Raw genomic sequence first — 21,948 nt, 5'->3', positions numbered from 1 at the left:
GTTTTCAATCACAATTCTTAGTTTATAAGCTTCATAGCCTGTATAAATGCATTCTCTCAGATACAAGTATTTCCATTTCTGTGTAGACGTTGCAATTAAATTGAATTAGATTTTATTATACATTTCAGACTGGATTTCTTTTGTGTAAGCAACACTTTTATTTTCAGATATTAATGTTGCACAGATATGCATATAATTCATATATAGCAATGTGAATAAGATAAATAATGTATGTATATAAGTTCATCTTTTCTGTGCAAAAATAAACATGTATCTAAAAAATTAACCTCTGTTTATTTTAGTACTGCGACTTGACTTGACTTGAAACTTATCAGGACTTGACTTGACTTGCTTAGGGTGAACCCTTGACTTGACTTGCTTGATTTGTCTAAACTGTGACTCGAGACTTGACTCGAGACTTGATAGTTAAGACTTGAGACTTGCTTGGACTTGGCCATATGTGACTTGTTCCCATCTCTGGTATTGACACCTAAACTCTCAAACAGATAAGCACTTCCCCTTGTGATTTTTTCTCCAAGCCATATCTGTTTACTTTAGAGATAAAGTGTACACAAATCTGTGCTTGTGTGTCTGTTATCGTGATAGTATGTAACGGTGCCATTTGTATTTCTGGATGAAATGGATGTTTTACGCAATGCTGTCCTTTGTACTTATCTAATGGAAAGGGCCGTATTGCTCACAAACGTGACTAAATTGACAAATCTACTGTTGAGGTGTGGTAAAAATAGAAAATGAATGTGTTTTCAAACTGTCCATCAGCGACACAGAGTCGACACAGAGCATACAGTAAGAGGCAGATGGAATTAGCGATGAGATAAATGGTAAAGGATAACTTTAGGCTAAAGAATTCACATTTATCTTCTTGTCCAATTACGGTAATTTTAATAACTTGTTTCTCTCACCGTTTTATTCAACTGTCAATGTTTTGATTTTTAATTAGCATGTCTCCTGTTCCTTCAGTTCGAAGAGGAGTGTGTATCTGCATGTGTTTGTTGTATATTTGGGCTCATAGTTGATTAACTGGAGAAATTAACTGTGCAGCGAGTGAAGTGCAAAAGAATTACAATGGGAGCAGAACAATGAGAAGACTTCTAACTTTTACACCATTAATTATTTCAGCTAATCAATTTGTGTGAGTGGGAAAAACAATAAGAGAAGAGCGGACCCAGTGGCCCAGCCCATGCTTGTGAGGAGCAGAGGATTAAGAGATTGCGCAATCATTGTTCATTACTATAAAACACTCATGGGCATTCTGGAACTGATTACTGTCGGTGGCTGTTGAAAAGGTCAAACTCATTACGATAAGGAGACAGGTGGCATATTGAAGCGTTTCCGGGGATATTTTAACAGCTTTTTTCATCCCAATATGTATTGCCTATTGTCTAAGCACAAAATGAAATAACCTGTCTGTCAAAGCAGCGACTGTGGCAAGGACGTGATTAGTTTGCCACAGCGGCTGTAACGGTGAGTGTGATTCCTTGGCTGCTCCCTCTGCGGATTCGCATTATGCTCACATACGCCGTGTGATGCCCTGTCACAGCAAGACTCTTCTGACCTTTTCAACCAAGTGTAAACCACAAATGCCATGAGGAATCGCTCGGTCTTTGTTCTCCTGTTGCCAGCTATCTTTTTAATCCCACCTGGAGTGATGACAACAAGGAACACACGACTGACCTGCAAGTTACAGAAAAATAAGAAGTAGGGAGCAAATGTGAAGGTTTGGCCCTTTGGTTGCTGTCGAGATCGGTGAACCCCATTTCATTTACATTTATTCGTTGGTAAAGGGGATTTTATCACAGGTGAGACGTAGTTCAACAGAAACAATGCCGTAATATATTCAGAGTATTTCAATTATTGATTCAAAGGTCTTCAACCTTTTTCATGCCAAGAGCTTCTTGTTGGAGAGAAAGAGACAGGGAAGGAGCTGTTAGATAAATGGGCCATTCAACAGAATTCGTGCTAAATGTGGTCCCACATCAAAAATCCACATCAAGTCTGTTTATGAAGATCCTTCTATCATCTTTCGAAACCCATAATATAAAAATATTTAAAATATCAGTAAGCTTAATATATATAAAATCATTATTTATTGGGTACTTTCAATTGGGAGATGGGTGTCACAAACCCAAACTTCTAAATTTTAACTTATGAAAATGATATTAAAAAAATAATTTAACTGTTGTTTTTACATCAAGAATCATTACTGTGTCCCTCTCTCTAATAAACTACATGGTGAGTAGATCGAAATTCTCATTTTGAAGTAAATGTGTTAAAAAATCTCAAATTTAAGGAACGTCACTACCAAACATCTTTTTCTGCAATTAAGCAAACTTTTTGGGGTGTAACCAATGAAATGTATGTGTGTACATTTGTTCAGAACTGTGTTTGTAAACCATGTGTTGATAAGCATCTTTGTGCTAGGCTCAAAAGTATTAAAAAATTGTCGCCAACAAAACAGTCACAACCAAAACTTATCACTGGGTATCATTCTTTCGGTAATGCCAAATAAAATTCCTTAGTGAGAAAAAGAAACACTTAACTTTATTTGGGAAATAAACAACTCCTTACAGTTATGCAATTCATTACTGTTTTAGTAGTGATAAAGTATCTATTACATATTAACTGTCAGATGTGTGTCTGCAATATGTGCTGGCTGCGTATGTGCAACATAGTTTTTGTATTAACATAAAATGTTGAAAGTCCGATTCAGCTGTAAAAAAATTATTATGCGAACCAGACATTACCCTCAATAGTGAAAATGTGCGTGTCACGACGAAACATGGGATGTTTTGAAAAAAAAAAGTATTTTAAATTATCAACTAAGATGTTATGATAGTGTTTGGTTCAATGTATATATAAACTAATGAATCTTTAACTTTGAAATCGGTATAATACATTTTATCCCTTTTACAAAGAAAGATTGGATTAAAAATTCAACAAATCTCATAAATTACATTTGAAATATTGTTAAAATTTACATGTGGAATTCTTTTTTTAAATAGCAAAAATATATATTTGAAAAGATTTAAACAAAAGCTTAATACATAAATATAATCCTTATTATTAAATTATATATCATTGTGTCTGTAGTGACAAAATTTGGGGAGAAGAAGAATTTTCCAAAACTTTCTGAAATTGCAATATGAAAATGAACTGCAGAGTTACTAGAAATGTGTACCTTTGATATTATACAACTTGCAAATATAAAAGAATTCTAGGGCAATCAAACGTTTTTTCTAGATCTTTCCAACTCTGATTTTGCACCAATTCTGTAGGATGGCCCATATATGTGACATGGAAATTAGGGTAGGTAAGGCTCAATGTCCTGCCCCCTGCTGATTGGGATAGTTCACCATGTGTCTGGTGCTCCTGCTGACCCTCATCGTACACTGGCAATACAGACTGAAGAACAGGCGGTTCAGTAAGTCCTTGGAACCAATTCAATTGATTAAACTGAAGTGACTTTGTTTAGCATATGCAACACAGTTGCCGTGAATTAACTTAGCTATTTTTATTTTGGGATATAGAAAAATGAAATAACCTTAAGACATATTTGTGCTGACTACAAAATCAGAGTATTACATTTTGCTGACTCCGCCTAACAGTAAAATTCAGATAGTGCTGGAGTTTCTACGATATGAAGGCTTAGTGACTCATACAGGTTTTGTGCTGGCTTATCTCTGTGATTGCTGCCTTTGGCCAGTTCATCCTTTCAAGCTCTCCTGACACCTGGAGAGCTGCTCAGAAAGAAGGTACAGCAGGACCTAAGCTGAACAAACGGTCTGAATCAAAGGATGTGATGGCACACCTGTCAAACGGCCTTCCCACAGGATTGCTCTGAAATCAGGGAGTTCTTGCTTTACAGGGAAGTTCCTGGTGGAGAACACTTCACTCATGCTGAGATCTACAAAAACCACTGGGATGTCTGTGCCCCAGACATTGTGCTCAATGTTCTTTATGGTCTATTTTTAAGCATCACCAGGTTTTAACACTTCTACTGGTCAAGATCTTTTCCCCTGTGTCTGTTGCAAGTTCACATAAGTGCTACATACTCAAAAAAAATCTAAGGCTCACTCTTTGGATTTTTTCAATTTCCCTAATGCTTTGCTCGCCCCTCCACATCACCAACGCTTTGCACCTCTTCGCTCCAAATGCCACTAGATTCAAATGATCTTCTATTATGGTTTCCATACTCTGGCATATCTATGGCATTGCGCCTCCTCTTCACCAGCACTTCGCAGGAGGCAGGCAGCGAGTTCTGCTTGTTATCTGTGCCCACCTGACACCCTCCTCTCATGTGAAGTCTGTGAGGTGCTTTCTGTTCAGTTGTAGAGTTTTGTTCTTCTGGTCCAACTTCTCAAGGCAAAGTATCCCCAGGAGTGTAATGTCATGAGATTTGAAGAGGGCACTTACACAGCTATTATCTTTAGAGTACACTCATCGAACAAAACACTGCAAATGAGATTTCTTTAATATCTCAATTTTTTCATTTTCAGTAATAAGATTAAGTGGAGACTTTTGCGTACTCGTCCAATTTTTCTCCTCAGAAACAGATTCCAGTAATCTCATGTATCTCCTCTAGGTGTAGAAAATGTCTTAAAGGAACAGTTCACAAAAAAATCTGTCATCATTTATGCAGATTTTGAACAAGTTGAGGGCGAGTAAATTTCTTTGTACCGAATCCGATGACCACAGAGAAATATATTTGGAAGAATGTTTGCAACCAAACAGTTCTTGGCCACCATTGCCTACCATAGTTGGAAAAATGACGTGGTAGTCAAAAGTCAGAACTGTTTACTTACCTTCAATCTACTAAATATCGTAAGAAATTTATAAAGCTAATTTTCCTACTATAACTGTTTGGTTACAAGCATCCTCCCAAATATCTTTCTCTTTGTTCAACAGAACAAAGAAATGCATACAGGTTTGGAATAACTTGAGGGTGAGTAAATGAAGACAACATTTTCCTTTTTGGGTGAACTGTTCCTAACAATGCTTCAGACTTGTTCAAGAGACTCCCAAATTCATCAATCTCTTCTTTATGATATAGGGGAACTTGGGTTAAAGGTGTTTTAATAATATATACAATACAAATATTACAGCACATCTATGATTGTCATCTTTATCTTTTTTTGATTTCCTAAATGAAACATAAACAGCAGACGTTAAGCAAGAAAACATTTCCTCCGGGGATTTGAGTTATTCAGTATGTAAATTTATTCAGTAGTCGAGTAAAACAAATCCATAGCTCATCTTAGATGCCAGGCTTTCTGCAGTCTATTTGCATTATAAACAATGTTAAACTTGTTGTAATTCCTGTCATGTTGTGAAACCCTCGCATTGGTGCCATGTCTAATATCAGTGATCCCCCAGTATTAATGGTTCAATTAAACAATACAGAAATGGGATCCTTAGGACCATGTACCCACCAGTCCCAGATGACGTTATACGAAGGGCATCAATGAGTCACTAATAAAATATACTACACTAAAATGTATCACATCAGTGTTTTAACCTAGTGTACTGTAAGCTTTTGGGTTTTGATCTAAATGTTTAATTAAAACCACTATAATAGCAAATCAAATGGGAAAGACTGTATGAATGCATTGCGATAATGAACCTCTCAATAACTCCCAGGGAAAACAGGATTCCATAGCCGTTTTGATTAAATGCACACTTCTTACGTGGAGCCTGAATGAAAGCCCTGTTTCACACTAATTGGATTACTTTTTTCGCTCATTTGTGTCAGTGCCGGTGTGAGAAACGGCTCCTTTTGTATCTGTATATTTGTGTTGATCTCCCCCTTTCTTCTTCTCCCTTTGCACCGTCTCCCTCTCTCTGTCCCAAACCACCCATTATCAATCTGTTTCAAGCATGAAATCCTCAATGTAACGCCCCAGTTTATCTTTTTAACACTCCACAGGCCGAACTCTGAGACTGTAATTTGTCTCGTGCTTTTTCTTAATTTCTTGCCTACCATCTTTCTCTTGGTGAAAACGTGAGCTTGTTCTCTTTCTCATTGCAGTGTGCGCTAACCTCAAACGCTGGGGTGAAGTATTGAGTGAAGACATGCTGTCAAAAGGAAAAAACAAGTAAAACCTTTCCGTGACTGAAAGCACATTCAATTGTTCTTTTCGCTCGAGAGCCTTTAGCTTCCTGCCAATATGACAATTTTCCATCACCGGAGCACCTTCAGTCAATTCATCACACCTGCTCTAATCCAGATCTCCTTGAATGGGGTCATTACCAGAAGCACGGAAGCTTCAAATCCGTCATGCAGAGAATGCAATGTTCATTGTCCTTGCCTGGATAAAGCTGAAGGAAACCTTGATGTGGTATTTGACCAATAAACCGTGGATCTGCCCGTGACTTATGTCAGCCGAATTTGGCCGTGTCCTATAAACTAAATTAATACGAGACTGAAGATAACTTCAGATGTCTATGCTGTCACTTTTCATTTCAATTCTCCATTTGTTTGCTTGAGAACATCTTCTACCTGTCTTAGATTTATCTGATTGGGTTTGGCAAAGCAGTTATAAAAATATTACACGCGAATGTCCTTCTATATCCAAGAAGGCCATGCAATAGCTCAAAGCGAAGAGAACAGCAGGGAACGCAGTGTGCGCTTGGATTGTCATGTGACACTTACTGTTTACGACTGGCTTCTGCAGTGCCTCTCCATCAATAAAGGACAAACACATCGATCTCTCATCCTCTCTTCTGCTTTTAAATCTAAATGCACCCGCCCCCCCTCAACGCTCAGCATGTGACTTCTGACACAATCGTATATTGATTGCTCTGGAATAATGGAGGCTTCATATTTTTATGCACCTAGTTTGTCTCTCACTGTCTGTCTTCTACTGCATCCACATCATCCATCATCCCAGTCACTCATTTTTCTATCTTTGTTCATTTTATTATTCTGTTGCTGCTTTAGCTAATTAAAGTATCCTCCCTGCTTTTAATTGCCACTTGGTAAAACTCTATCAATGTGTCTTTTTCTCTTTTGATTAAAACGTTACAGGAAGTCAGTAAGGTGGAGAAAAATCAGTCATTCACATGAGATTCTTTAAGTGTTTTTTTATTTTGTCGTGCTCAGTATCTTTCCCCTATAAAGATGTACAGTTAGCTATATCAACAGCGACGCCAAGACTATAAAATAAACAGGAAGTGAAAGACAAAGAGGGTCGGACAAATTCTGAGAAAGACACGAAGAGGGTAGAAAGGTCTAGAAAGATGAAAGAGAGGAGAGAAAAGTGGGCACACAGCTGTTTCTACAGGTCAACTGAAGCATGGAAAGTATACAATTATAACATTTACAATTATAATAACAGTAAGAATTATAATAACAATAACAACGATTATAATAGTCCAAAAAATAATTAATAAAAACAATTAAGACCTCAGATATCTCTTTAAGACAAACGAAATATATATTTTTTGTCATTTTCTCAGTTTTTTTAAAGATGACTTAACAGTAGTTTGTTCAGTTTTGCACCTCTAAGCTAATATTCTGTGTTAGTACGATAGCATCGCTCTGTAATGCGCGCAAAAGAAAGTCTTTTTTGTACTGATTTCTTAAAAGAGAAATGTAACTTTGTAGACTTTTTGTTTCATACAAATAATCACTTCTGAGAATTGTTTCATCGTGTAAGTGGTTTGTGTGGTAGCGATCAAAAATTGTTTTATTTCTGGAACAATCTCTCCCAACCCTCTTGTTTTTCTAACATGAGTCAAGCTTCGTCATTCACATTGACGCTTTGCTATAATTTAGCCCCTTTTTACAGTTTTCACTCATAAAAGACAACACGTCTAACGCCTTAATTATTAACAAACAGAAGTGGAGAGATGGAGGACGGAGAGGAGGGAAAATCCAAGAGGAGGAAACGGAGAATCGCAGAGAGAGGGGATGAAAATGAGAGGGAAGGTCTTTCGGCAGGACCACTAAATCTTCGGAAGCGATTATGTGAGGTGAGTTTTGGCCAACATGAGCAGATAATGGAGTCGCCGGATGAAACACGGTGATAGCCCGGTATGAATAGTTTATGAGGGCGGCTCTGAGCTCTCAGCGCTTTTACTAGAGGATGTATTTTCTACTAGTTCAGTATCAGAAGCCCAGACGCTTCAGCAATTCACGGTATTTCAGTATGCTCTTGTTGGGACATTCAATAGCTCATAAGCCCTTGCGGCTTCCCGCAGTGATGCTGTCCCGGCCAGTTATGGATCAGTAATTTTGAAAAGACACTTTACTCTCATGGCCCTATAATTACAGCTAGTTGTCTCAATCTTACACACAACTACAACTATGTGTGAGAGATGAGATGGTCTTTGTGGTTCCTCCCATCTCTTTCTATTATAATAATTATCCTCCTGTCTTGGCTCCTACTCCCTCTCTCTCTCTTTTACTTTCACTTATTCTCTTTTTCCGCCCATTAAAGTCTCCGTCCTCTCCATCCCACTCCATCTTCATATGGCACGATTGTGATGCTTCCCTCCGGTTGTCATGGTGGTTGTGTGTCTGTTGGGAATGTTGTGTGTGGTTGTGGTGTGCAGTCTGCTGCGGTCCAGTGTTTCTGAAGGGATCCACTAGGGCGGCACTACAGTAGGTACTCCTTCTTGCCCTGGCTGGCATCGTTGCCGTTGAGGAAGGCTTCCTGCACCTCGCCATGTTCATCCAACCCACTGGCCTCATGAGTCAAATATGAACCTAGAAGATAGAGACAGATATTTTAACTTTTATATTTTCTGTCTTAAAGAGTCTGGGCAGTACCCATCGGACACAAAACCAATGCAAGGCAATAGGTACTGCCATTGTTTGGTTAACAACATTCTTTAAAATATCTTGTTTTGTGTTCTGCAGAAGAAAGAAAGTCATACAGGTTTAAATGACGACAGTAAATGATGACAGAATTTTCATTTTTTGGGGACATTTTTATTGTTCATTCTATACTACATTATATCCAACAGTTTTTTTATTGAACATATATCTGTTTTATGTAAAAAAGTCATATTTATGGTTTGTCTTGCATCTTCAGCTATACCGAAGAGTACGCATCTTTCTTTCCTTTAGTCTGTCTGCTGAAAACTAATTGGCCTCTGGGGATTGATTGCCGTGTTGAATACCTTGCATACAAATCTAAATCTTCATTACCTGTGTAGCAGATTTCTGCCAAGCAGAAAAACAGTGTGGGCTTTTCTGAGGGACCAGCAAAAGTCATTTACTGTAACTTGGAACCTTACGCACCCAACTTTTAGTTAATTAATTACGAAATTCATTGAAGGTATAATCTTCCCTAAAATGTAATCGCAAAGTCAGCAACCCTGTACAATGTAACCTTTTTATTCCCATCATTATATGAGCCAACAGTTTTGTCTTTGTGGCACTGGGACAAATAACTCTAATAACCGTGGTACCGGCACAACAGCGTTTAATTAAAAAATCGATCTTATGTATGTGAGGTTTTATTTCTAAGTGTAAAGCAGGGGCTGATAGGGTCATTACAAAACCCATGGTGTCACAGGCCGTGTGCGTCCAGGACAATGCATCAAGGGCTTTAATGTTCCTCATCACCTATACGAAGCTTCTGATTAATCACTTCCATTCTGCCTTCCCAGCCGGCTCAAGGTTGGACAGGATCAACCCTAATGCTCTCCGTCTCTGCGCTGATGGGTGAACTAACCGTTTCTGACTTTGATTGGCAGGTGGGCTCTGGTCACTCCCTCCCCCGGCCTCCACCCCCAATTTGCGGGTGCTGTGATCTTTATTGGAAATGGTGACATACTGAGACGACCAGAAGTTCTTAAAGCAGCACAGGAACAAGGTAATTAAGTTTTCATTAGAGATGCAGCGTGATACGGTTGGCGAATGAAGGCAATTAAACATAAGGGCTATGCCTACGTTTCCCTGGGCGAGATCTCTATATAACAGTTCTGTCACAGCCTCTCTCCTCTCATCGTAACACATACGCTCTTTTTATGTGTGCTTTGCCCTCAGGAATACAAGATGTCTCTACACCAACTATTCTACCCTGCTGGGTGTTCACTCACCCATCACTCTCTTGGGGTAGAAGTGGGATGTATGACCAAATAGGATCAAAAATGTTACATCACGGTGTAAATCATTTGAAATAGAAACTCTAAAAAATTTTGGGTATTTTCAAATCCAGCACAAGGGTCAAAAAGGGACAAACCCAACTTCTGGGTTATATATTAACCAATGCTGGGTTGTTTTAAGCCAAAATGCTATCTATATTTTTGAGTAAAATAGAAAAAAAATCTGGGGTAATTGAACTCAACAGGTGTGTACATGTCCCACCGCAGGGTTGAAATAGCCCCAATATATTTATAAGTATATATATTTATAGTCTCACGTCGCCGCTGTGAAGAAGTGAATGAAAATGAGTGAAAGATTAAGTACACTGACGTAATATAACCTGCGTCTCACAGTGCTTTCTTGGACATTCGTTGTTTAATAAAATGGTTAAAAAAGTAACAGTTTACTTTATTTGACACGTTTTTGTCATAGTTTTTAATAAAACTGTTTGCCATGTTTATTTTATTACATTTATTACGTTTAATAAAGTTATTTATTATATTTAAAATTTTGCACCACTAAACATTTAATCTGTTTATTCTCAAAAAGTAGAAAATAACTGTCAACAAGAACAAAGTACAGACGTATTATAAAGTATAAATTTGCATTTGTGGCATTAACCTGATATCTATGGCATTAATGGTCACACTCCACCAGCTGATTCTAATCTGAGACCGTTGATTTGCGGTGTATCATGGGAATAATGAGTGAACGAGTGAACATTGGATGTACACACAAAGTCAGAATGAATGGTGTGTAAAAAGTAGTGAACGAATGTTAGGAATGAGTTGTTCACTCAGAATTCAGACAACACCGCAAAATGGCAGACAACTGATATAGTGCACTAAATAGGAGATAGGGGGAGAATTCAGACACAGCTTTAGACCAGACGGCTTCGTGTGGTTTCCTGGCAGGCCAGTAAAGAACGCGAAACGCACGTCTCCCGAACAATCCTGTGAAATTCAACCAATCAGATAACGACTTAGAACATGCTGAAGTGTTTCCAGAAAAGTGTGCCTTATGCATTAGCCAATGGTCCGTGGGCCTGACCCATGAGGCTGAGACTAATATATATATATATTGTTTACAAACCCATTGATACGATTATTCATTACAGAGGAATGAAGTCTTGGATCCATGCAAAAACAACTGCACATTATGCAACATTCAACGTTTATAAATGAAGGACTCAACACAGTTCAGACTTTGAATTCTTACTGGAATACAAACATTTTAGGCTATATGCATGTAAAACAGCTGATGTACGCACACCTTCAAAATCAACATTCTGAAATAAATATGATATTACTTTGTAAAGTTTAAACCCGTTGATCCATTTTAGATTTGTTTGGAGCATGAACAGTTAAGAATGAAACGTTGAATTGCAAAATGAACATTAACATAACAATATGGAAATTATCTCAGCATGATGGGAGAATGTTCGAATCAGCACCTACTGTGCTTGTATAGAAGCAGAAATCTGACCTTTTGTACAAAAGAGGTAAGACAGATTACAATGTCTAAAATTAGTAACCAAGAAATTGGTCATTTTTGTAAATTTAAGTTTTATCTTACATTCCCATACAGCCCTGTGCTTTTTTAATTTCCTTCAATATTCACCCACTCTCTCTTTGTAGGCTATCATTATATATTTATTTGTGCTTTTCTGTCCTCTGAGAGCAAGGTGTAGCGTGTCAGTGTGTCACGGCCGGTTAAGTGCATGTGGACAGAGGAGGTCACCTTTCTGTCGGACGGAGCACCAGATGGTGACGATGAGCACGCAGATGATAGTAAAGACCAGCAGAGCCAGGATGCCCCCTATGACTGCATACGGAACTGCACTGTGGGTCTCCACAACTGCCCCGGGGTCTGAGTCACAAAAATAAAGAACAGAACTTTAGCATTTGAATTATAATGACAGCCAGAACATGGGAAAACATAATGGAAAATGCATTTAACATAACGCTTCATTATCTGAACATAGTGAATAATAGGGAAAGATTGCAGATGATTGATGGGTGGAAGAAGAAGTGTGTGTGTGTTTTGTTAAGTATTTAATTTTCAGTCACATTTTTGACAGATAGGAAACAGCGAAATGCAAACAGAGGCTGACTCAGAACCGTCATCATATAAGCCTGGACAACACACTTCAATATTTAACAACCTGTTTGCACACACACAGCAGCGGGTAGAGAACAAGACAAGGATACAGAATGAATGGAAGACAGACATAAAAGACTGATGTCATGAAAAAGGACATAAAGACAAAGGAGGAACCAGAAAATAATTGTTTGCAGCAAAATAGTGACAAGAAATGGTTCCACAAGTTTCTGAAAAAGCAACCACATACACTCACCTAAAGGATTATTAGGAACACCATACTAATACTGTCTTTGACCCTCTTTTGCCTTCAGAACTGCCTTAATTCTACGTGGCATTGATTCAACAAGGTGCTGAAAGCATTCTTTAGAAATGTTGGCCCATATTGATAGGATAGTATCTTGCAGTAAATGGAGATTTGTGGGATGCATGAAGCTCCCGTTCCACCACATCCCAAAGATGCTCTATTGGGTTGAGATCTGGTGACTGTGGGGGCCATTTTAGTACAGTGAACTCATTGTCATGTTCAAGAAACCAATTTGAAATGATTCGAGCTTTGTGACATGGTGCATTATCCTGCTGGAAATAGCCATCAGAGGATGGGTACATGGTGGTCATAAAGGCATGTACATGGTCAGAAACAATGCTCAGGTAGGCCGTGGCATCTAAACGATGCCAAATTGGCACTAAAGTGTGCCAAGAAAACATCCCCCACACCATTACATAACCACCATAATTGCATTAATGAGAAATTGAACAGGTGTTCCTAATAATCCTTTAGGTGAGTTTATATTTCTAATAGTTTTCCTTTAACACAACAATTAAACACTTCAAACAAAGAAAGAGTGTGAGGTCTGGAGAGAGGGAGGCTTCATTAGGAGACAATGAAAAATGAACAGCGCTCCCTGTCTCACACAAACTTCTCAGAGAGCCAGTCACCCGGTATCAGCAAGTGACATTAAAGCAAGAACACAGCCTTTGTGTCTGCAGTGCACTACTTCTCTGCCTGATATTGTCTTTCCCTCTCCATCTATTCAAGAAAACATCCTTTCAGCTCTCGCTGGCTATCGGAGAAAGCAAAAAAATGTGAAGAACAGCAACTTAGGAATTAGATGGAAAATTGCACAGATTGAAGAAAGAAAGGCAGAGAGAGTGCCCATACGGAAGGTCCTGAGAGAGAAGGCTATAAAGGAAAAGAGAGCAGAGGTGATAGATTCTGTGACTCTTCACTGTGACGTGCATGAAATGAAAATGTTAGAACGGATGTGATATAATCTTCTGCAGGTCAGATGGACAGAATAAGATTTTTCACACAGTTCTTAACCCTGGGTTATGATCTCATCTTATGACCACTTTTTTTTGCACCCAACGCTGAGCGTCAATGGCAAAAGTGTGAATTCTTTCTCTGAATGAAGGTTTATTGCTGAGAGTTGGCTCATTCATGGTTCATAAAGTGCTCAAATATTTTTCATTTGAGTATCAACTCCAGATGTTTATATAACAATGTAGATAGCATGGCTTGGTTCAGTGGATTAATTTTTAATAAAAAAATGATTACAAAAATGTCGGTTGCATTTTACAGTACGTGTACCCAAAGTGTACTTACAGTACTTACCTAAGAAAGAACTGGGTAGTATAACGTAACTACATGGTATAAATTTAGGTTTAGGGGTAGGTTCAGCATTAGTACCAAGTTATTACCCAGTTATTATATTTACTGTAATAAGTAAACAGTATGTCCATGGGAAACAGGATTGTAAAATAAAATGCAACCATGAAAAGTGAGAATTTTGAGACGCTGCATGAGCAAATCTAAGCATGTAGTTTAAGCCATTGTTGAGATTTTCCTCCTGAAACTTTATAGAGGATTAAAATCTGAGAAAAAGAAGACTTGAAGTCACTATTGCACTCTTGAACAAGACCTTAAGATCGGGGGAAACATTTTTCACATTTCTCGCTGGTGGATCGTAACCAGGTTTGTAAGTACTGCTTCAAAATGCCAAAACAAGAAACATGAGCAAGAGACAAAAAACATAGAGTAGGCAATTTATTGAAAACTTCATTTAAACTCAAAAGTTTAAGACCATAGCCCTAAAAACCCCGACAACAGAACTAAAAGTGTAGAAAATGGACTCAGTATTGAGTAGCCCCACCGTTCTTGTTGATCACATCAAACACTCGTTTCGGCATGCTTGTTGCGATTGTTTCCAGGAGGTTGTTGGGAACGTTGCTCCATGTGGTGTAGAGGGCTTCACGAATAGCATCACAATCTGGAACTAACGTCGGTTTTTGTAAATATCCCTTGCCATTAACCCCCAAATGTTCTTAATGGGATTTAAGATCAGGGGAACATGCAGGATAGGTCTTCCACTTGACTTTTTTGTCCCATAACTTTCAGGATCTTTAAAGAAATTTGCAATGACTGTCTTTCTGTGTCCAACCTCGGCAGCGATGGCACTTTGTGAGAGCCCTTGCTCAACAATCCTGCCACGTTCAAAGACAGAAAGCCTTTTTGCCATTGCCATCAGGAGATCATTACCGTGTGTCACAACCTGAACAACAATAACATGAAAGCCATATTTTTGTGCAGATTTTAACTTTTTAAGGCTATGGTCTTAAACTTTTGATCAGCTGATGAACAGCCTGTTTGAGTTAAATGAAGTTTTTAATAAATTGCTGACTCTGTTTTTTTGTCTGTTTTGGGATTTTGAAGCATGACTTACAACTTGGTTATGATCCACCAGCGAGAAATCCGAATACTTGTAATGTTTCCCATGGTCTTAAGATCTTGTTCAGGAGTGTAACTTTCTCAATAGTTCATTGCTGTCTCTGAAAAAAGATGATTTGTAATTTGTAATTGATTTGTCAAAATACTGCAATTGTTAGCAACAGACAACCAATCATAAAATAAACTGTTAGAGAAAATTTTAGTTTTAGTGTGAGTAAAATGAGATGTCGAACAGCAATGGTATTTTTTTTTTCATTTTTGGAAGAAGAGAGCATTTTTTGCAGCGTTTTTTTGTGTTAGCTCGTTTCAGGAGATTGAAATCATTTTCACGGATGAAAAAGCAGTTATTAGAGCAAGTTGTGAGCTTGTCTCATTTGACTTCATAAATATGCAAATAATTACATTAACCCACAGTTCACAAATATACAGCTTAAAATCTTGATATGTAATTATCCAGGATACATTTCTAATGCTGGAAAGTATGAACAGTGAAACGACACTTCAAATGTGAAAAGACCAAATGTGTGTGCGTTGTGCAGTGTTGCTATGGAGAAAAGTCAAGACTGTCATGAGCTCTGTTGGGTGGGCGGTTCAAGGGCTCTCTGCTGACACGACCCCACTTCACACAACATTATAAATATAAGGGGTCTTTCTTTCCCCTTTTAGCATACGTCTCTTCTGTTCATGGACTCTGAAATGCTAACAAGAAACAGGGAACAACAGCTTTGCAGATACTCCAGAGAGCAGTGCTTGTGCTTGAGATGACAAGGACACTTAGAAGACAATGGAAGTGTGTGCACATGCATCTTAAGGAACAATAATAAACACATAAACACATGAATATAACAATGAGACAAAAACATATTGAAGAAAGCTGATTTGAAGTAAAGCATTCAGAGCGAGGAATTCACTTGTGTTTAGTCAGAATAATTTGGAAAAGAAGATATGCAATTCCTAAAAGTTATACCGGTGTTTGTGAGTCGCTGAAAGAGTAGTGTTAACATTTAAGGTAAAATGAAAAAGCGTTGGAAGGCAGTAGATGCAAATAGATGTTGAGAGTATTCTTGACAGTAATATGCAATACAGATGGATGAATATAAAGGTAGCTTCTGTTTTCAGTGTTCAGGTCAAAGACAGCTACAGAAACATCAATCATGATTCACAATACAAGAACATCCTCAGGCCCGATTCATATTTCGTGTCAAAAACGAGTGGAGCTGCACTGCGTTCTCCGTATCCCCCAAAGCGCCTGGACTTTGCGTTCTCCTGGCGTCTGTTGTCTATAAGCAACCATCGGCCACGATAGGCGCTGACAGAAGGAGGTATAAGCAAAAAATATATGGACTATTTGCACTGAAAATAACTAACAATAACTAAGATTTAGTTATGCTGTGATCTTATGTGTCTCCATCTTCATTGATCTTGTCTATATTGGCTGGTTGGTTCTTGTCACATGACATGCGGTGCACTTGCGGCTTTCTGAAAAGTTTTTTCATCTCGAAGCGGCGACGATGTGCCTATTTGAAAGAGCGCCTCTATTTCCGCACGCCTGCCACGCATCTACAGAGGCGAAATGTGAATCGGGCCTCAGTCTGTTTTATATTATACATTGAACAATCAACACAAGCCAATGAGAAATATTGAACAATTGTAAAATCATTTGTGGAGAAAAACATGAAATTGCATAAAGGAACATTAGCAAAAAACATCAGTTGAAGGGACTGTTCACCCAAAAATAAAAATTCTGTCAACATTGTTCCAAATCTGTATTCATGTCTAAGTTGCGATGAACACGGAGATATTTGGAAGAATGCTTATAACCAAATATTCTTGGTCACCATTGACTACAAGGCCTAAATTACTTTATAAACATTACAATGGTAGTCAAAAGTGCCCTAGAACTGTTTGCTTTCCTCCACTCTTCAAAATATCTTCTTTTGAACAAAGAACATAGAAATGTATGAAGCAATTTTTCCAACTATGGTAGTCAATGGTGGACAAGAACTGTTTGGTTACAAGCATTCTTCCAAATATAATGCTCTGGGTTCATAAGAACAAAGAAACTTTTTGGGTAAATAACAGAATTTTTATTTTGGGGAGAATTGTTCCTTTAAGAAAGTAAGCGGAAGGGATGGGATGAAGATCATTGGAGGAGAGAGGATGGAGGAAGGGTTACCTTTATATTCGCCTGAAAACCTGAAGGATGGAGAGGTGGGTTGAGCAATGGCAGGATGAGAGGTGGGTGAGACTACAAGGGAATGGCAGTGACATAGGGTTATTTACAAACTATTGGAACTAAATTAAAGCTCATGCAGCGACAAACACATTCAAAATAAGACATGGTAGTCTTTGTATGCCTGTGAGAGAGAGAGAGAGAGAGAGAGAGAGAGAGAGAGAGAGAGAGAGAGAGAGAAAGAGGGTTGGGGGTCAAGGGTCTCTGTGTGGGTTACGTTTGCAGCCAGCAGGGTGCAGCAACTTTCTGTGACGCCCCTCAATTCCTCACCGCTGAAAAATACTGCAGTTACGATGCACCCGGGGTTCTGCTCTCTCTCACTGTAATCTTCAATCCCTCCGTCCCCAAGATCATCAATCTTTCTGCTGTGCTCACCATCCTCCACACCTCTAATATAAGCACTTGCCTCATCACTCTTTCTCGCTCTGTCTCGTTCCTCTCAAAGGCTCACAGCTACTCTTTCTTCCATCTGCATATGAGTCTATCACCTTTATATATAAGCCAAAGCAAGAACTATTTTTTTGAGTGGGTATGTGTGTGGCCTTCAGATGGATGAACAGACGATGAGTACCAGACCAATCGATAACCGGGTAGGGATCAATAGCTTGAGACCACCCTGCATGTTCAGAAAGAGGAGAGAAGCTAATCATCTCTCTTCCTCTCTTCTCGATGGGTGTCACTCTTGTACGTGCGTACGAACACATTTAGGTGTAAAACCGGTGTGTGAAGAAATTAAATATAAAATAGTTAATTCTAAATTTAAATAAACAACTGAAACAATGTGTGTGCCAAAGTCACAGCCTCCCGAAACAGTCAGGATCTTTAATCATTTACATTCTTTTATTATATCATATCCGCTGTTTTCCGTTCCTCTCTTTTCAGCTCTCACTTTTATTAAAGGCATTTCTTACTTTATCTAGCACTTCTCACATATCTGCTATTTAAAGCATTTCTTTCTTCCTGCTTCCCGAGCATCATTACAGCTCAGTCTGGAACCTAATAAACATTTCATCACACAGATGTCAGAGATGTTGTTCCCTGAGTTTTGGGAACTTTAGGTTTTGAGCTGACATTATACAACCAAAGCCAAGAGAGAGACTTGAAGGATATCTTCATATGCTTTGTTTCTAGTGTATATGGAGACCATAAGGTCCCTTTAAAGTGTCATATGGCGCAAACACATGTTTTTCTTGTCTTTGGTGTGTTATAAATTGCCCATGCATGTATTAGACATATAAAAAAAAATGATGCTTTCTATCTAAAAGCGAATGCTCACCCACCTGCCTGAAACGCCACCTGTAACCACACCCCCACAAATCGACGTCGGTTTGTGGTATGAGTTGACTAAGACTGCCCAAATGTATACGCAAGTAAGGTGGGCGTACCTGTCAGAACAATTGCTTTAGAACCTGATGTTCCAAATATGGTAAGACGCGTTACATTTCTGTCACACTCTTGCAGTATTCGACCAATCACTACCTACTTGCCACTGGTTAACTGGCCAATCATAGCACACCTCGCTTTTCAGAGCAATGAGCTTTGTTAAAATCTTGCCGTTTCAGAGAGGCGGGGCAAAGAGGAGATACAAACAAACACGGTATGTGGAAAATACAGCGTTTTTGATATGTGTATCCACATCGCAGCTCATCTCAAACAAACGATAATTTTCATTTTAGCTATGTCACACGACCCCTTTAAATCTCTCACCTATGCCCTCTCTGTTTAAAGGCCACGTCCCAATCGTCGACTCGACACCACTTAATATTCCTATCATGATTTCCGAAAAAGACATCTTCAAATTACCCTTCCTTTTCTCACTCACATTTTCCATTTTCAGCCTTTTTACTGAGTTTCACTTCATTAATTAATCGCCTGTGTTGTTTCTCCCAATTAGACCTCCAGCTCATTACTGTCTGCATCTCTCCTGCGAGCAACGCTGTCTCCATCTCTCCCTCCATCACGCTTTCCTCTACATTCATTTCAATTTCGCCGGCTCTCTGAGGCAGTTCGATCGTAATGGCTTTTATTGGCAGCGAGGTCAATCATGGCAAAGTGCTGCTTCTGTTTTACATAAGCACGTCTGCGGGGGGTTTCAAGGTCTGACTGTATGACCACTTAAAAGGCTGCATACGTCAAGGCGAGCACACACACAGAACTTGGTAGCTTTACTGGTAAAGACCTCTCGGCGACATAATGGTTTTCATCGTTGGCTGCATGGTCTTTCCAATGGGAGTTTTGTTTGCTATTAAACGTGAGCAACCATCCCGACCACATAAAAACAACAAACATAAATGCACTAGACCACTAGATGCAACACGGAAAGCTGTAAAATATTGAAAAACATCTCCTCCAACTCTGTCCTTTGCTTTTCCCAAAGGGCTAATTCAATGGTCTTGGGGGTCCAGGCAAAGACAGGACCTGGGCGCTCTTCATATCAAGTTATTTACTTCGCTGTCTAATTAAAATGCTGGGCCTAATTAAAATGATCGCACATGATGATTTTACAAGTACATTGCATGTCTCAAGAGGGCTTAAGGTATTATTTATTGTTTAATTTAACACAATTATTGTGTGACACAAATTGTATAAAGAGTATTTTTACTCAAAAATGAAAACATCCCTCTAGTTGTATTTTTTTTTGAAGAATGTAGATCATTTGAAGAATGTTTGTAAACAAATAGTTCAGAGGAACCATTGACTACCATAGTAGTAATAAAAACTATATTGTATTGAGTAGTGCCCCAGAACTGTTTGGCTTCCCACATTCTTCAAAATCTATTTTTTTGTGAGAGGTTTGGAACAACTTGAGGATGACAAAATGACCGATGTTTCCTTTTAGGTGAACTATTCCATTTAAATTGTATGTCTGATCCTCAGCATGTATCATGTTGAAAACTGTGCTGTTCACTAATAAGGTATATAGACCAGCTGAATGCGCTTGTATGTGTTTTCATCACTGTTGCTAGCTTTCTCTCCCTAGCCATCTAAACTTTCTAAACAACACTCGAAAAAACACGCACTCTCTTTTCCAAAGTGGCTGTTTGCTTCTCATTTTGCACTTCGTGGTCACTTCAGACAGACAATAAATCTGTGGGGTAAAATGTTTGTCAGTGCGAAACGGTGAGATATTGAGATCAGCCCTCCTCCACCTTCAGCTTCATTGAGCTGTCACAATGATCGCTGATTCATCTTCAATCAGCCACTTCACCTCAATGAACACGGCACCTCCAGCAGGTGATGTGTGCATACGCTAAAACTGAGAATGAATGCCTCAGCTGCTCTTAGTCTGGTCTGTTTGCTTGTTTTAGTGGAATTGAGCAATTTTTTGGCTAGCTTCAGGGAAGCGAACCATTATAGGGTGTTATGTAAAATTCACAAACGATAACTTAAAAAGGCCTGTTTTGTGTACGAGTGAAGAGAAGAAAATACAAAGCAAGGAATATATAGAAAGGGCCATTCTGTGAAGTGCAGGGGAGTTTCAAAGCTAAGAGGCTCACCTACACAGACAAGGAGACAAGGAGCAGAAAAGAATGGGAGCGAGGGATGGAGACTGGATGAAAGATGACATTCCCACCCACCTGCTCTCTCTGAGCTCTTTCGTTAACAAGAGTGTTTGATGGCTGTCGCAACCATGTGAAAATAAGAGGAGAAAAAAGAAAAAGAAAGGGGGGAAACCTCTGGGGATCTAATTTCTTACACTCTTTCAAAATAAATCACACCTCCAGCTTGTCCATAGAGAGCAAATGTGCTGTACTCTGCAGGGCCACCGGGGCAAACATGGGCGAGAGGGGGAGGATGGAGGGAGCAAAGGATGCATGATACATGCTGAATTGTTATTAAACGTGGAAACATAGATTTCATTTGAAGGCTAGTGATACAGGAACAGAGGGATGACTGTTATGAATAATTTAGAAAGAGCAAAATGAATGTGCTTTTTCTTTTTTCCTTACCATACACCAGCAGTGTGTAGTGGTCCGCTGCACGGCCGTAATTATTATGCGCCTGACAGAGGTAGGTGCCGTTGTGTGATTGGCTGAGGCGAGACATATGGAGGATGTTGCCCGTTTTTTCCGCTCTCTCGGGAAGAGTGTCGTTTACCCGTGTCCAATGGATGTCACGTGGTCTAGAAGAGAAGACAAATGTGAATTGAAAACAGAAGAAGCATGAAATGTTGTTTGAGTTGCATCCTGAAGTAATGAAAAATAAGCGGTGGTTCCAAATAATGAAGGAGTTGGAAAAAAAGGAAATTGGAAATAAAACCGGTAAGAGTGAAAAAAGCTCGAAGAAAGGAGAGTGATCAAGAAAGAGAAAAACATTAAGGAGAGAACATGGGAAAAAACCTTCTCCAAATAATAATAAATGTAAATTCAACACAGGTAAGATACAAATGTCTAAAATACAAAAAGGAATTTATAAAAAAGGAGAGGAGAGAAAAATCCAGGAGGTTTGAGCAAATAACGCCGGAAAGACAGAGACAAAAGAGCATGAAAGGTGGAGATTACCAGACACACGCACACACGAGCAGCTGTGAGGTGATCCATAGCAGCGGGAGATACACGGAAGCTGTAGGGCAAAAGCCTTAGGCTTCTGTTCTGAGCCCCACGAAATGTCTCATCCACGCTGACTGGAACACAATCCCTCCATCATTACCCACCATAATCCCACCGGGCACTTTTAATTACAGCCTTCACAGGACCCCGAACCACACACGCGGTCACATACACACCCCCAAACACGTGACTGCAAACACTGAGGGTGAGCCCGCCAAAGCAC

General features: G+C 39.1%; 1 protein-coding gene across 3 annotated transcripts in view; it reads right to left on the bottom strand.

Annotated features, from left to right (window-relative positions):
- Window positions 1-7,081: 7,081 nt before the first annotated feature.
- Window positions 7,082-21,948, bottom strand: part of cadm4 (cell adhesion molecule 4) — a 101,899-nt gene continuing 87,032 nt past the window's right edge. For 2 of the 3 annotated variants that reach the window (XM_056762298.1, XM_056762297.1), the window contains exons 6-9: window positions 21,126-21,298; window positions 17,119-17,190; window positions 11,855-11,983; window positions 7,082-8,728 (exon numbers count right to left, since the gene is read on the bottom strand). In XM_056762298.1, the coding sequence (XP_056618276.1) occupies window positions 8,619-8,728; window positions 11,855-11,983; window positions 17,119-17,190; window positions 21,126-21,298 (484 nt within the window). In that variant the 3' untranslated portion in view covers window positions 7,082-8,618. The remainder of the gene's footprint in view (window positions 8,729-11,854; window positions 11,984-17,118; window positions 17,191-21,125; window positions 21,299-21,948) is intronic. The other variant, XM_056762299.1, reaches the window with a different exon arrangement.

The sequence above is a fragment of the Triplophysa dalaica genome, chromosome 12 (assembly GCF_015846415.1).
Source record: "Triplophysa dalaica isolate WHDGS20190420 chromosome 12, ASM1584641v1, whole genome shotgun sequence".
Taxonomy (NCBI): Eukaryota; Metazoa; Chordata; class Actinopteri; order Cypriniformes; family Nemacheilidae; genus Triplophysa; species Triplophysa dalaica.
Note: the sequence above shows the minus strand (reverse complement) of the source record. Positions and strands in the feature narration are given on the sequence as shown.